General features: G+C 42.6%; 1 protein-coding gene across 2 annotated transcripts in view; it reads left to right on the forward strand.

The window, feature by feature from the left end:
- Positions 1 to 17,361, forward strand: part of abca12 (ATP-binding cassette, sub-family A (ABC1), member 12) — a 94,420-nt gene that overhangs the window by 30,463 nt on the left and 46,596 nt on the right. For both annotated transcript variants that reach the window (XM_045707784.1, XM_014173727.2), the window contains 15 exons: positions 34 to 164; positions 435 to 577; positions 2,088 to 2,264; positions 2,402 to 2,625; positions 4,628 to 4,757; positions 4,897 to 5,052; positions 5,297 to 5,393; positions 5,532 to 5,884; positions 6,011 to 7,459; positions 7,687 to 7,981; positions 8,244 to 8,469; positions 8,905 to 9,008; positions 12,796 to 12,902; positions 13,246 to 13,454; positions 13,591 to 13,667. In XM_045707784.1, the coding sequence (XP_045563740.1) occupies positions 34 to 164; positions 435 to 577; positions 2,088 to 2,264; positions 2,402 to 2,625; positions 4,628 to 4,757; positions 4,897 to 5,052; positions 5,297 to 5,393; positions 5,532 to 5,884; positions 6,011 to 7,459; positions 7,687 to 7,981; positions 8,244 to 8,469; positions 8,905 to 9,008; positions 12,796 to 12,902; positions 13,246 to 13,454; positions 13,591 to 13,667 (3,878 nt within the window). The remainder of the gene's footprint in view (positions 1 to 33; positions 165 to 434; positions 578 to 2,087; positions 2,265 to 2,401; positions 2,626 to 4,627; positions 4,758 to 4,896; positions 5,053 to 5,296; positions 5,394 to 5,531; positions 5,885 to 6,010; positions 7,460 to 7,686; positions 7,982 to 8,243; positions 8,470 to 8,904; positions 9,009 to 12,795; positions 12,903 to 13,245; positions 13,455 to 13,590; positions 13,668 to 17,361) is intronic.

Genomic DNA, 17,361 nt, shown 5'->3' on the forward strand with positions numbered 1-17,361 from the left:
GTTTCTAAACCAAGTGCTTCCCTGTGTTGTCAGGTTGGAGGGGATGATTGGGGCCCTCCTGTCGACCCTCAGGGACACCCTGGTGTGGGACTCTGTCCCCCCTGCTGTTTCTGTGATGAGCCAAGTCATGGGAGCCTTGGTCAACAATATGCAGGCTGAGACAGGTGAGACTGAGAGGCAGCTTTCCATACACCCTTGACAGCACTGTTGTTTCCTTTGTACCACAGATCGCTAGTAATTCTGTACATTAGACATACAGTACATTAGATACACAAGTTAGGGATTTAGTGAACTGTAGCCTAGCATTGAAAGTTATTTATGCAAATACTTATCTTAGTTGCGCACAAATGTTCCCATAAGTGTCCCATTGTAAAACTCTTTCTCTCTCTCTCTCTCTCTCTCTCTCTCTGCCCCTCCCCTTCTCTCTTTCCCAGCATTCATCTTGAGTTTCCAGAAGCCACTGGCTGTCCTGATGTCAGAGTTGGTACAAGCTGTGAATGGCAGTGATTTCAACATGTCTGACGTGTCTGAGGGAATAATCCCTGCCATCGAGCTCACTGTGGAAGCTGCCATACAGGTTAGGTCAGAGCACTGGCTGCATTCTTTCTGTTTTCTTCTTTCTGCCTTACTGTCAACTGCTGGTTCTCATCCTCTTCGTGACATTTACTAGGTTACGTGGTTGGTAACACAATGTCCTCAGTGCTCACTAGGAATGTCATGCTCTTCACAATAAATAACACATGGGCCAATTTCATGAATTCATGTTCAATTGTTAAAGAACTGGTTTGATGGTTTCAGTGGAAGGGAAACTAAATAACTCAAGCTATGCTGCTGTTGAAAGACAATAGGCTCCTCATGTTTTGAACGTTCATCCTGACTTGAGTAGGCTATTGTTTGTCTGTTTAGATATCTGTCACTGAGAGAACAGTCTCAGGAATGGTCACTAATATACTTTTTTTTTATCTGGTTCAGAGATGTTCTTAATGACAACACAATGAGCAAAGACTGACCGTTGCTCTCTAAACAGTGGCCCAAGATCATTGTTTACAGTAAAAAAAAAGATATATATTCAGTTGTCCGTTGCCAAAACTGATTGCCCCAGTATCTCATACCCCATCTCATTGTCAGCTACATTACCTGTCAATGTTGCCTAAAAAAAGTTGGCTAGAACAGTTTCACAACCTTAAGAATCAGGAGGGAGACGTATCACAAGAGGTCTTTTCACATTACCTAGCCAAACCCAGCCAAACCAAACTAAGCAGTACTGAGCTGGCCAGGTTACACATCCACCATCGATGCCGGAACCATGCTGAAAAGGACAAGTTGAAATAAAATATGAGAGCCAGCACAGTTTAGTTTGAGTTGGTACGACAGAGTGAAAAGGGTTAATGTGGATCAGGACAAAGTTCTCCCCTGGGATTCCAGCCCACGCCCAAGCTTGGACAATAAGGTACAATAAAAGATGAATAGAAAGAGAATAGGTCACAGCTTCCCCAACTTCCTTTCAAGTTGTGGATGATCCAGCAAGGAAAAGAGGCAAGGAAAAACTACACCATTGAGTTTAGTTGTAGTAAGTTTTATGATTCATTCTCAATAGATCACCTTTCATGTGACCAAACTCTTAGTCATGCCATACATATTTATACAATAAAAATAAGTGTTTCTACATAAATATGGAGGCTAGACAAGTTTTATTGACACACTTCACCGTCTTACTTAATCGTCTGTTTTATTACCCTTCATATGATATACTGTATTGTTGTGTGTTTACCCTAGAGAGAATCTGATGACTGTCCACAATAAAGAAGTCAAATAAGGCCGATATTTTATCCCCCATTGTATGTATGAGACAGTATGGTGTCTTCAAGATTATCACTGATAACGGTGTGAATCTCCTTCCCTTCTCTTTACTGGAACTACTTGTGGAGAAGAATGAGTCCATTTTCCCACATTTGTCTTGATGTCAATTAGTTTATTATTATTATTATTTAATCCCATTCTTCTGTTAAGCTGTTTTGTTTTTTAAACAATTAAGTAGAAATCATAATTCACTGTCCCTCCTTGTTGCTGTATTTCACCCATCATAGGCTGCTAATAGGAGTAAGACCTTGGAGTGCAGGCAGGTCCTGAAAGCCTGGGAGCCAGTTAGAGAGGCGGCTGGGCTGAGTGAAGCCAGCCTGGGTTTGTGGTGTAACATCAGCCTGCTACCAGTCATGGAGGCCTATGCTGCGTCCAACTATGTCTATGGCAATCCAAACACGACCGTGAGTAGTCGTCACTAGGATTTCAGTTTGTAAAACTTCCCCACTAGAGGGCACTGTGGTAGCACCTAGTAAACTCTGCTGCTACGTTACTGACACAGCTCCTTTGCCTGTTGTCTTCTGTTGTGTTCTCTTCCCAGGGCATTGGGATGGGGCATGGGACAGTATCAATGGACACTACAGCAGCTATGATGGTGGCAGCTCTGCGTTCGTTCTACTGGGTCCAGGTTAACCGCACCATAGCTACTGAGCAGCTTGGTGCAATGCTGTTCAACACATTATACCAGCTACAGGGACTTAATATGACCGCCGAGGACCAGGCTCACTGGAACACACAGTTCCTCCAACTACAACTGAGCTGGAGGTGAGTCCTGTGTGGCTCAGTTGGTATAGCATGGCACTTGCAATCCCAAGTTCTGCAGGTTCAATTCCCCCTGGGGGCACCCAAAAGTGTCTGCTAAATATTATTATTATTATATATTAGTTAACAACTAAAACACTAATGCCCCTTTCACATGACTGATCTGAGCCAAGCTGAGCTGAGCTGTACTGCATTGGCCTGGTTACGTATCCACCATATGGTAGTGGCGGGAATGGACAATGTGAAATGAAAATATCAGCATAGGACGGTTTGGGTCAGAACAATAGTGTAAAAAGGGTATAACAGTGACAAATACTTACCTCACCAGACCTTTGCACAACGTTGGCATGACTTTGTTTCTATGTGCCTCTAATGGTTGTTTTGGGTCACCACAAGGTCAACTTTGACAGTCAGAGGAAGAGTGCAAGTCATCTCCGGTGCTGCTTTGTGTTCTTGTGTATTCTGCCTTTCTCAGTATACCCGATTGACACACCCTGTTTGCTTTTTAAGCTGTTTAAAAGCTGTTTCTCTGACTGTATTAAAAAAGCATCCCAGAGTAGGAGTGCTGAGCTAGGATCAGGTTCGCCCTGTCCATATAACCATATTCATTATGATCTGGAAGGCAAAACTGATCCTAGAACGGCCCTTCTTCTCTGACACACTTTGTGAATATGGGCCCTGGGAGTGCTCAAATACAAGACATCGAGAAGGACGAGGAAAAAAGCATTAGGCAGAATAAAATGTTTATCTCAGAGGGTTAGAGAGAGAATTAAATAACCAATAAAGACGCAAATCACAGTCATTTTATCACCTACACGCACAAACCAGAGGAAAACCAATTTAGATTCCTTCCTAAATTACATAAGAGAATTTGGAACAATCAAATGTGCATTAGTTTAGTTTGACTCTTTGCCTGAACACAGATCCTGTGACGTGTGTGTGTGTGTGTGTGTGTGTGTGTGTGTGTGTGTGTGCAGATAGTGATGTCTAACTATTATTCAGTTATCTGAGTGTCTTTTCCTCTTTAATTGATTTCCTTTTCTGTAATAATGAACTCAGTGCTGATAAGAATCACATTATACATATCTCATGGAATCAATCACGAATGCATCCCAAATGGCACCCTATTCCCTATATAATGCCCTACTTTTGACCAGGGTCCAATGTGATAGCGCTCTATGAAGGGAATAGGGTGCCATTTGGGATGTAGACCAAGTGTGACGGCGAGAGTCGTAGATCACTGACCACTGTAATGGAAATATCCCAAAGAAAGAAACAATCTTATACAACGGCCTAAATTATATCCCAAAATTATGAATAAGTACCCACCAAAAAATACATTATGAATTATGATTATATTCAATCCAGATTGAGAAATAATGGTATTACTGAGTCATTATTATTTTATGTAGGGGAAAGGGTAGCAGTTGCAGTACATGAAAGCATGCAGTAAATACATTCTCTGTTTCAATTTAACCACAGGCTATCCAACTTTAGCTATATTCTATTCTATTCTTTGTTTCTGACACTAACATATCTCTTGCTGCTATTTCACTAATGGGAGAGTAGTTTCACATAAGTAGCATTTCTGTCCTGCATGTATGAAATTACAATATCTGTGAAAGCATTCAGTTTATCTCGCCTTCCCTGTAGCTCAGTTGGTAGAGCATGGTGTTTGCAACGCATGGTGTTTGCAACGCCAGGGTTGTGGGTTTGATTCCCACGGGGGGCCACCACAGGAAAACATTTTTTTATGAAATGTATGCATTCACTACTGTAAGTCGCTCTGGATAAGAGCGTCTGCTAAATGACTTAAATGTAAATATCTATGTCTTTAACACATAGGGCCTGTTTCCCGGACACATATTCTCCATTGAGCTTGGAAACCGCTCCCTATTGTCCTCACTCACAGTCATAACCTTAAACATACAGATCTGTATATTCTTGTTGTAAATGATTAGTTGTACAGTCATTGGTCCTAATCCATGTATCTTGTCCTCCCCAGTACTCAGGATCTTAGGATGGCCTTGGAGCAGCTGGATGCCCTGGCCATGGACAACCCCTGGATGAGACCCTACCTCCTGGCTGTAGAGATGACCCTAAACTACACTCTGGAGAATAGCCATCTACTCCAGGTATCTTACAATCTCCCCTCAATGTGTGTGCGCGCGCGTGTGTGTGTGTGTGTGTGTGTGTGTGTGTGTGTGTGTGTGTGTGTGTGTGTGTGTGTGTGTGTGTGTGTGTGTGTGCGTAAACTATTCTATTCTATTTCAGAACTCCACCTCCGCCCAGCATATGTTCATGGAAGCCATGGAGATCCTCCTGACAGGCATGAACTTCACCGAGGACCTGGACCTGTGGATGCGTCCCTACCTCCAAGCCATGCAGATGACTATCAACTACACCATGGTCGACAGCCAGCTCCTCCAGGTGCTGTGCCATCTCCTTCCTTTGTGCCATTGATCAAGGCACTCACTTAACCTTAAAGTGCTCTCCATGCACCCTGTGGTTGCTGACCCCTGTGCCTCTCAACGTTTGTGTGTGTGTGTGTGTGTGTGTGAGTGTGTGTGTGTCTGTCTGTGTGTGTCTGTCTGGGGGTGTTGGGAAAAGGCAGAAGCAGAATTTCCATTTTCACCAAATGAACAATAAACGATTCTATTCTATTCTATTGCAGAATGCCACATCTGCCCAGCACCTCCTGATGGAAGCCCTGGAGATGCTCCTCACCGGGTCTAATCTCACCCAGGACTCCATCCAGGGCATACTCACAGGTACAACTTTGCACTGTTATGTCATTTAAAATGGTGTCTAATTATCACATAAATGATTGGTCACATGAACGTTACAAGACAGAAATTGAAACTCATTCATTCATCCATTCTTTCATTCATCCATTCATCCATTCACAGAGAACATCTTCTCCAGGCCAGACGGAGGGTCGATCAACAAGCTGCTGAAAGATATGATCAGGGAGCTGGTCCGTGTACAGTTGCTGGGAGACTGGCCTATGGTCTACGGCGTCATGGAGCAGTTCCTATCTGCCAATGCCACAAACCTCATCCTGGAGAAGGCTATTGAGTTCAGCGGCTGGTGGGGCTCCTCTACCGCTTCCGGGTTGGATCTGGTAACCCAGGCTCTGCCCAGGATGTACGAGGTGGTGAAGGCCTTCTTATCCACTTTGAGACAGATGAGTGTCCCCTTCCCTCCCATCTCTGAGATGTTCATGGAGCTAGCAGAGCACGTCATCACCATGCTCAGACAGGTATCCCAAACACATGCGTGTGGTTAATTAAGATATGATGTTATTATAAGTTAAAGAAAATAAACACAAAGCTTCAATTGCAAATCATATTCAAGTAGGTGCTGGCCTTTTTTTCTGAATTTTTAGGTATCTCAGACCAGTGATCTCTTCGCCCCGCTGGACTACTACCTGAGTCAATTACAAGACGAGATGACCGGGCGGAGCAGGAGTCCCTTCCCCCACCACAATGAGGGTGTGTCCAGGAGGGTCCGCCGCGAATTGTTGAGGGAGGAGCCAATGAAAGAGCCAATGGATGACTTCCTTGATCTGTTCTACTTGGACTACCCTGTCTTGTTCCAGGCCCTGGCGATGCCACCCACCATGCCAGACATCATGGAGACTGCCCATATGTTCTTCGGCAACCCTGACTTGTCTGTAGTGCTCAAAGGGGTCTCTAGGGACATGGGCATGGTACCACCATCACTACCACACATGGGGAACGTCTCCAGGTTTATGTCCAGGGCCGGAGCCGTGACATGGGGTCCCTCAGTCCCCCCTCCTCTGGACGACCCCATCGACGTGGCCCTAGGCATCCTCTCCTACCTCACCCTCCCCAGACAGTGGCAGGCGTACAGCCAGCTGTTCGTGGAGATAGCCCATGAAGACTGGGTCATGGAGGACTTGGCCAAGATACAGAAGTTATCAGCAGGCCTGAGCAAGATGGCGGACATGGCCATGGTGCTGTCCCAGCATCCCCCACTACAGGTCGCCCAGAGGGTGGAGCATATGGTTAGGCAGCTGAGTGCTGAGGTGGCAAGAATCATCTACAGTGGCCCCAATAATGGATCCAACATGGCCGTTCAGTTTCTCACCGCCTTCAACGACATCCTGGCGGATAACCTTGAAGAGGTCTCTGATATTCCATCTCAGGTCAATGCCATCATTCAGAACATCCTCAGCTCTCTGTCCAGACCAGAAGCTTACATGAGTCTGGCTCCGTACATGATGGCTCTAGACCAGACCATTGCTGTGTTCACCTCTTACCTACCTTCGGACAGCCTGATGTACCTCAACACCTCTGGCCAGATGGTGAAAGGCTTTGCACTGCTGGTTTCACACCCACGGGACATGAAGAAGATGATGAAGGCTACAAGCATGCTCTCTGCCTCACTGGATCCTCTCCTGGCCTCCGTTAGGGAGACAACCCTTTCGGACGGGAAGCCGATCCAGTCCATCACTCACCCTCTCTTCCTGAACAGTGCCTTAGCCACTCATACCCTGTTCAACCTCTCCACTGCAAGTCACAACTTCAGCAGCCCTCAAGAGAAAGAGGCAATGATCAATCAGACTTTCCTTGCCCTGGTGGCCTTTCTGCCTGAGGACGAGAGGATATACGTTCTCCCTCTGGAGCCGGTCCTTCTCGCTGCCCTCTCTGGGGTCTCCAACACGGCCCAGATCCCTCCATCCTTCCTGGGGATCTCCAAGCAGGTCACCCTGTCTATCCTTACCATGCTCAACCTAACCAACACCCCAACAGGGTACCAGGGGGACAGTGCTGGTGCCACGGTCCAGGTCCTGTTTAGAGTGTCACAACAGGTAATATTTGTGACTGCCTTTGACAGATATTATAATGTCTTATCTAGCTGTTATAAGTGCTTTATGAATGCATACATAAGGGGGTCAACAGTAAATATGTTAGCCATATTTGTAATGTTTCATATTGAATCATTACGTTGTAAATTGTTCTTGCAATTGAGCTTGTGGCTGACTATTTGTACAATGATTTTTGAACAATTAAAAAACATCATCATCATTATCACCAGGTGTCCACCAGCCTGTGGCAAGGTTTATCAATGCCCCAATCAGCCGTCCACGTACCCTCCGTGTTGGCATCCCTCAACCAGGCTGCCATGGCTGTGGCACCCCTGATGCCCGATGGCAGTGAACACTACTTCAATGTCTCCCTCCATATCTTGCACATCACCGCCATGGCTATCAACTACACCACCACCACTGGGGACATAGCCGGCGCTATGGCTGTCATCTCCAGCTCGGTTCAGCGTCTCCTGGTCTCTCTGTCTTCATACCCCAGCCTGCAGACAACAGGCAGTATCATAGGTCATTGTTTCTCCATCTTTTCTTCTACCAGGGAACTATGATACAAGGCTATGGCCCCTCTTGTGTCAGGGACTGGCAAGCTATAATTATATCCTCCATGGATGAGCACTTACAATTAAAATCAAACAAAACATTTTCTAAACATTTTAAATATATTGATTCAAACAAATTAACCAATATATAATTGTTCCTCCTTGAAGGAATGCTTACATTAAAACTAGCGCTGTAGAAATGAATACATCTGTGTCTGTTAACCATTTAGGCGACCTGGAACATGCGATCCAGAAGATGTTGCAGGTGTTACGGTCAGGCCGAGGCCCCCTGGCCCAGACTGCTGATATCACCCAGCTGCTTCTCCATAACGTTCAGGGTCTCCTGGGCCTGGCAAACACTAGCATGGAGGCCAGCGTGGCTCGTCTGGTACTGGCTGCAGCCAAGATGAACACTGGACATCTGCTAATGATGAACGAGACCAACTGGACACACAAGTTCGTTTTCTGTTTTTAGCCTGATTGTTTGTCCTGTCTTGCCAACTTCTATGGTCATTGGCATGAAAATGATCATAGAAGTTGGCTATAAAGCACAAACAGGTCTGGGACCAGGATAAGTTTTGCTGTTGCTTTGGAGATAAATGGTTAATGAAGCTGAATAAGTGTCCCATGATAATAGCCTGTGTTCACAGCTGTAGCATACAGAGATCTCAGCTTCGATGACTTATTATTTTATCTCAGAAGCAGTATTTTCCACTTACTTGGTATTTACTTTAATATTATCATCTACTAATATTATCATCTAGTCTGTTAGGATCATGTGCATAACAACCATGATGAAATATGTAACTAATGGGAGTTTACAGTACTACATGCAGAAATAAGAGGAGCAGCTGATGATGAGGGTTTTTCGTCTTCCGCCCACTCCCACAGGTTGTCGTTGGTTCTGACAGACATATCTAACAGGGTTCCCGAGGACCTTCCCTATGCTCCCCTTATTAAGAATATCACAATGGGCCTGGCCACTGAATCACAAGGTAAGCCTAGTTACTTTACTCTTCATTTACTCTTCATTTACAAATCAATAAATTCTTGACTCCCTCCCCCTCCTCTCTTAGTGGTTCAGAGGCTCACGGCTCAGTCGGGACTCCCTTGTAATGAGATGTATTGCTCAATAGGACTCCCGTGGTTTAAATGGAGGATAGATAAAGGAGACAAGAGTCTCAGTACAGACCTGACCGATTGATTTCAGAAAGACATTACAAAGACAAAAAAATCACATTTAGTTTCCGTCGTTAGTTTGATGGAGGGGAATCCGCTGAGTGGACAAGATTAGTTTACTTCATTCTTCCATTATTCTAGCCTCTAACCCTAGATTATCTCTAACTAAGCCTACATCACAAACGGCACCCTATTCCCTATTTAGTGTTGTACTTCTGGTCAAAAGTAGTGGGGTCGTTCTTGAGTTGCGGTAGCATTTGCGTCCCTTGCCTTTGCAACCATGAAAACACTTTAAAATTACAAATAGTTACACATCATACATGTTTTTGTTTATATTGAGCTGTTTATCAATTATAAAACATAATGCAAGTCCTTTATACAATGTTTATGCATTGTTCAAAGTACTTACAGTAGGGTAAGCAAATTGACTTGTTCCCAGTAGTGATGTGTAGAGTTAATAGTGACATATTTTGGGGATTTAGAGATATCTATCTATTATGAATGCTAGAAAGTGAACAAAAGTATTTATCATATTGTATAGATTATTAAAAACAAACAAAGCTATCAAAATACCTATTTTATTTACTAGTATAATTCCTGTCCCTCAGTTATACCATATGTCATTGGTGTTAGCGCCTTGAAAATCACTCTTTACGAAGACATACAAGGACCTTGAGCAGTCCCTCCAGTGGCAAACTGTTATCGGGGGAGGTGTCTATATTAAAGAAAAGTATTAGCTTATCACACCCTTTTAGTATGTCATCAATTTGAGGATTCCGTTGATCATTTGGTGTGTCTCAGTCCAAAGTGTCACTTGGTGTTACTAAATGTAAATAAAGGGAAATAACATTGTGAGCAAAATGTTTAATCATATCACTTTAGGCAATTATTTTTAAAGGGTTAATAACCGTAATTTGAGCATCTTTGGCCTCCATTTAAGAAAATATCCTCAACAACCTAAAATGTCTCATTAGTCTTACCATCATTGGTGTTACTACTGGTGGCACAATGTTATCATAATATCCAAAAATGTGTAAAGTCATTAAGCTGCCATATTAGTTGATTTAGAGTGGGAAGATGTACCTAAATACATTTAAATAAGAACATTCTAGAATAAATACATTTTTTCCAAAATGCCTCTAACTATATGTTCTCCTACTAACTCCACTTCTCTCACAGACAATCTAACCTGGTGTCTTTCCTCCTCCTACTCACATTGTGTCTAATTGCGTAGCGACTCTCTAGACTCCTACAGACCTAACCCTCACAGACAACCACATGCAGTCTTCACACTGTTAAATGTTCATATGCATAATTAGATTTCTACAGCCCCACGTGTCAGGTGTCCTCTGATACAGAAGTCAGAAGAAGTCAGAAGTCAGACCTTCCCTCCGCCTCTCTATTTAACCTTTATATAACTCCTACTAGGAACTCCTACTTGAGGATCCTGCGCAATCAATTATTTGTATACACTAGATGACTGGAAGGGGGAGCGGTTTTGAAGCCATTGTGCCTCCATGCTGGCACTACCCCACCATTGTAAAAAATATTTTGGAAGCTATAGAAATGCATTTATTAATGTCTACATTTGTTTTTGCTAATTTTATGATATTATCGACACCATAATGCATACTTTAAAGTTATATTATTAAACTGGTTGTTTGGATCCTGGATACTGATTGGACGAGCGGCTTTCCAAGCTATGCTGTATTGGCCGTCATAGACACACCAATGCCTGCTAACAGGTCCATCTGAAAATGATCACTCCATAAGAATATCATGCTCATGTTGCTGTCCCAGTCATCGCTTGTATTTATCTCTACTCGCACATTATTTCTCCTTGCATCCAGCCTAGCATTTAGTTTCGTACAGCAGGGGTTAATATAAGTCTCTCTGTCTGCCTGTCTGACCTCGGAAACAATGTTTCACTTATGAATTCCGATCTCTGTAGTACCATACATACTGTAGAGCTAGTTGAATCACACATCAACGTCTTTATCATGGACATATCCAAGTAAATGCCAATAGAACATAACTCAAACAAACAAAAATGAGGCTAGTGGACTGTCATTCCAGTTTCAATGTTTGCCATGACTGAGTTATCTGAAGTCGGTGACAAGTGACAAGAACATTATCCAGCCTGCATAGCAACCATTTTGTTTAGAACGGACGACCAGTCCTTTTGCATAGCAACTTTGTGAAAAATAATGAACAACTGGGTCGCGTTTGTAGCAACATGACCAAAAGAACTAACGACCACATTTTTGTCCAGACAATATCTTCAGGTGGAAGAATGAAATTTGATGAAAGTTTTGATGAAAATGTGTAATTCATTGTCATTTTAATATGTTGGTATCGTGTCGGTCCAAACAACGGCATTTACCTGTGACTGTATTCATGATACAGCACTGCCTCTTGGGCCTTATTGGTAAATTATGTGAGCGAAACATACAAAAAATATATGAAAATATATACATTTTCCTTAAAGTAGAATTTTTTGAAAGTACTAATATTACTGTCCCCACTACAACAACAAAAATATATACTTAAATACGTGTAATATTTTCCTTGAAACATTCAATTAAAATACTGTAGGATTCCGTCCATTCCTATGGAGGACTGCTCCTTCTGGGGAGTGCCAATATGGCTGACCTGTGGCTTCAAAGCCTCTCATTGGCCAATAAATAGCATCAGCAATCCAGCAATCATTGCGCACAATGTGTTTTTAATGTAGCCATATTCCAAACACCATTATTATATAATGGACATATTTCATATTGAAACCAGGCAGTGCAATAGGATAGGCTTAATAATGTGAGCTTTGTTAGAACTCCAGATAAGCCAGGAGGCATATGGCACATCTCCAAGAGAAAGACACTCTGCACCTTATTAAACCTTATTAAATCGCATTAGCCAAGTAAGAATTCAATCACTAAATACCCCCCCACACACGCATGCACACACACACACAAATATAATAGCTTTGTGACCACATTTTAATTGGCTACTGTACTTGTTTTATAATGCCATGTAACAAGGTTATATCTCTGTATATGCAATATAGTCACTTGAAAAACCGCACCACAGCTACTTCAGCTACAACCCTTTCATTTCCCAGAGGTATGATCCTAGCTTGAGGATCATACCCTTTTTATTATTTTCTCCACTGCAGTACCCCTGAGATCCTAAATGATTCAAAGAGTATGTTAAGTCACTCGCTTTTCTTCTGGGTTTTCAATGCAGTGCACCAATATTTACCATTCACCGTAGTTCGTGTCTGTTTAATTAGATGTTTCGCCTTGAGGTCTCACTGCTTTGACCAGAGACCTAAGTAGTGCACTATGTGAGGAGTAGGGTGCCATTTGGGACGCAGAGAGTTGGTCCCTTTGCCTTGTCAGTAGTATGCAGGGTCCCACATAATTTGGTGCTTGCTGTTCAGAGAAGCCACCCTGAAATAGAGGTGGTAATGATGCCCTGTGGGACACTGTGTTACCATGTCACCTTAACACATCTCTAATGCTCTCCCTTTCCCTCCCATGCTCTCTCTCTCCCTTTCTATCTCTCTCTCCCTCTCCCTCCCTCCCTCTCTCCCTCCCTCCAAAGTGAACTTACACCTCCTACTCCAGACCATCCAGTTAGGGTCTGAACTCTTCAGCAGCAGCTGGTCAGATGGAAACTTCAGCAACATACTGGTCAACCTGACCTCTAAGGTTAGAACACAGTACTTCTCATGAAACTTTCATCTGTAGGGCGAGAGGGATACAGAGGCTATTCTCTCTGGAATAATGTCTAGACTACCATAACATCACCAAGACTTGGGTAGACACAGACATTTGTTGCAACAGCGAGGAGCTACATGTGTTCTACAACAAGACACACATACAGCAACATGTTTTATGTACAGTGTTTTGACTGCTACCATTGGCCTTCTATACTGACAAAATTCACAATCCATATGACTCATCTTACACATTCTGCTTTGTGAGTGAGTAAGATTTTCAATGTAGGCCTATTCATTACACATTGCAAATAAACTTGTAACTTGTGTTGCAGGTGTGTGCGCTGGAGGATATGGACTCCATCCAGCAGGTGATGCAGGCTCTGTCTCTTGGCCCAGGGTTCCTGTGTGAGACTGCCATGCCCATTCTCCAGGCCTTCCACATAATGACCCGGAGTCTGGTCCAGGACAGCTCTGACCTGTTTGAAGCTCTGTTCGAAACCTTCATAGGAGACCCCAACACCTACAATGTCAACATAAACTGGTATGGAGACATTATAGGACATATGTAGACTTAAAAATAAATGAAGAACTAAATGGTATATTGTGTAAATGGATGTTATCGTTGACAAATGTTTGTGTGCATGTGTGTGATGTGCCTGTGCATGTTTGTGACACAGGACCTCTGCACTCACCCAGACGCTTGGCCTGAACATCAGCAGCCTGAAAACCCTCAACATCAACATGACCTCTCCAGGTATACCAATTACTTTTCAACATTTATTTCTTAGGATTTTATTGTTGTTTTTGACGGTGACAGGCATGGATGAAGGGGAGATAGATAGATTAATTAAGGGGAGATACAGAGGTGAGAAGGATGGTGAGGCCAGGATTCGATCTCATGCAGGCAGGGGGACAATATGTGCTGGAGGCAGTGGCCTTAACCACTAGACTAGATCAACTCCAGGCACCACTGCCCCATTACTTCAATTACTGCACTCGATAAGATAAGTCATTAATGAGCTAATTGCTTATTAATTCAGGGTTAATTAGCTAATCACTTAGATAATTTGTTAGCTAATTGCCTAATTATACTATGACGCGTAAAGCTCATGTAATGTATTTTGCTCTTCTGAACATGCAGCCCATACTGCTTTTAGAATGACTTATAATATACCACCTTTAAATATAATTATAACCTGGGTGGTTCGAGCTCTGAATGATGATTGGCTGACAGCAGTGGTATATTAGACCACACGTCTGACAAAACATTTACTGCTCTAATTACGTTGGTAACCAGTTTATAGTCCCAATAAGGTACCTCGGGGATTTGCATCGTGCATAAGAACAGCCCCTAGCTCTGGTATATTGGCCATATACCACACCCTCTTGGACCTTATTGCCTAAATATACACTACAGTTCAAAAGTTTGGGGTCACTTAGCAATGTCCTTGTTTTTGAAAGAAAAGCAAATTTTTGGTCCATTAAAATAACATAAAATTGATCAGAAATACAGTGTAGACTTGGATGTTGTAAATGACTATCGTAGGTGGAAACGGCTGATTTTTAATGGAATAATCTACATAGGCGTACAGAGGCCCATTATCAGCAACCATCACTCCTGTGTTCCAATGGCACGTTGTGTTAGCTAATCCAAGTTTATCATTTTAAAAGGCTAACTGATCATTAGAAAACCTTTTTGCAATTATGTTAGCACAGCTGAAAACTGTTGTTCTGATTAAAGAAGCAATAAAACTGGCCTTCTTTAGACTAGTTGAGTATCTGGAGCATCAGGCAGAGTTCCTCTGTCCAGTGTCTGTGTTCTTTTGCCCATCTTAATCATTTATTTTTATTGGCCAGTCTGAGATATGGCGTTTTCTTTGCAACTCTGCCTAGAAGGCCAGCATCCCGGAGTCGCCTCTTCACTGTTGACGTTGAGACTGATGTTTTGCGGGCACTATTTATGAAGCTGCCAGTTGAGGACTTGTGAGGTGTCTGTTTCTCAAACTAGACACTCTAATGTACTTATCCTCTTGCTCAGTTGTGCATCGGGGCCTCCCACTCCTCTTTCTATTCTGGTTAGAGCCAGTTTACGCTGTTCTGTGAAGGGAGTAGTACACAGCGTTGTACGAGATCTTCAGTTTCTTGGCAAATTCTCTCATGGAATAGCCTTCATTTTTCAGAAGAAGAATAGACTGACAAGTTTCGGAAGAAAGTTGTTTGTTTCTAGCCATTTTGAGCCTGTAATCGAACCCACAAATGCTGAGGCTCCAGATACTCAACTCGTCTAAAGAAGGCCAGTTTTATTGCTTCTTTAATCAGAACAACAGTTTTCAGCTGTGCTAACATAATTGCAAAAGGGTTTTCTAATAATCAATTAGCCTTTTAAAATGATAAACTTGGATTAGCTAACACAACGTGCCATTGGAACACAGGAGTGATGGTTGCTGATAATGGGCCTCTGTACACCTATGTAGATATTCCATTAAAAACAGCCGTTTCCAGCTACAATAGTCATTTACAACATTAACAATGTCTACACTGTTTTTCTGATCAATTTGATGTTATTTTAATGGACAAAAAAATTATTTTCTTTCAAAAACAAGGACATTGCTAAGTGACCCCAAACTTTTGAACGATTGTGTATAATACATACATATACAGTACCAGTCAAAAGTTTGGACACACCTACTCATTCAACGGTTTTTCTTTATTTTTACTATTTTCTACTTTGTAGAATAATAGTGAAGACATCAAAACTATGAAATAACACATATGGAATCATGTAGTAACCAAAAAAGGGTTAAACAAATCAAAATATATTTTAGATTTTAGATTCTTTGCCTTGATGACAGCTTTGCACACGCTTGGCATTCTTTCAACCAGCTTCACCTGGAATGCTTTTCCAATAGTTGATGTAATTCCCACATATGCTGAGCACTAATTGGCTTCTTCAATTGGGTTGAGGTCGGGTGATTGTGGAGGTCAGGTCATCTGATGCAACACTCCTTCACTCTCCTTCATGGTCAAATAGCCCTTACACAGCCTGGAGGTGTGTTGGGTCATTGTTCTGTTGAAAAACAAATGATAGTCTCACTTAGCGCAAACCAGATGGGATGGCGTATCACTGCAGAATGCTGTGGTAGCCATGCTGGTTAAGTGTGCTTTGAATTCTAAATAAATCACAGACATTGTCACCAGCATAGAACCCCCACACCATCACACCTCCTCCTTCTTGCTTCACGGTGGGAACCACACATGCAGAGATCATCCGTTCACCTACTCTGCGTCTCACAAAGACACAGCAGTTGGAACTACAAATCTCAAATTTGGACCCATCAGTTCTTGAAATTCTCCGTATTGACTGACCTTCATGTCTTAAAGTAATGATGGACTGTCATTTCTCTTTGCTTATTTGAGCTGTTCTTGCCATAATATGGACTTGGTCTTTTACCAAATAGGGGTATCTTCTGTATACCAACCCTACCATGTCACAACACAACTGACGCATTAAGAAGGGAAAAAATTACACATATTACATTTTAACAAGGCACACCTGTTAATTCAAATGCATTCCAGGTGACTACCTCATGAAGCTGATTGAGAGAATGCCAAGAGTGTGCAAAGCTGTCACCAAGGCAAAGGGGGGCTACTTTGAGGAATCTCAAATATCAAATATATTTTGATTTGTTCAACACTTTTTTGGTTACTACATGATTCCATATGTGTTATTTCATAGTTTTGATGTCTTCACTATTATTCTGCAATGTAGAAACTAGTAAAAATAACGAAAAACCCTTGAAGGAGTTGGTGTGTCCAAACTTTTGACTGGTACTGTATATGTCTATATACTTATATACACTGCTCAAAAAAATAAAGGGAACACTTAAACAACACATCCTAGATCTGAATGAAAGAAATAATCTTATTAAATACTTTTTTCTTTACATAGTTGAATGTGCTGACAACAAAATCACACAAAAATAATCAATGGAAATCCAATTTATCAACCCATGGAGGTCTGGATTTGGAGTCACACTCAAAATTAAAGTGGAAAACCACACTACAGGCTGATCCAACTTTGATGTAATGTCCTTAAAACAAGTCAAAATGAGGCTCAGCAGTGTGTGTGGCCTCCACGTGCCTGTATGACCTCCCTACAATGCCTGGGCATGCTCCTGATGAGGTGGCGGATGGTCTCCTGAGGGATCTCCTCCCAGACCTGGACTAAAGCATCCGCCAACTCCTGGACAGTCTGTGGTGCAACGTGGCGTTGGTGGATGGAGCGAGACATGATGTCCCAGATGTGCTCAATTGGATTCAGGTCTGGGGAACGGGCGGGCCAGTCCATAGCATCAATGCCTTCCTCTTGCAGGAACTGCTGACACACTCCAGCCACATGAGGTCTAGCATTGTCTTGCATTAGGAGGAACCCAGGGCCAACCGCACCA

Source organism: Salmo salar, chromosome ssa25 (genome assembly GCF_905237065.1).
Source record: "Salmo salar chromosome ssa25, Ssal_v3.1, whole genome shotgun sequence".
NCBI lineage: Eukaryota > Metazoa > Chordata > Actinopteri > Salmoniformes > Salmonidae > Salmo > Salmo salar.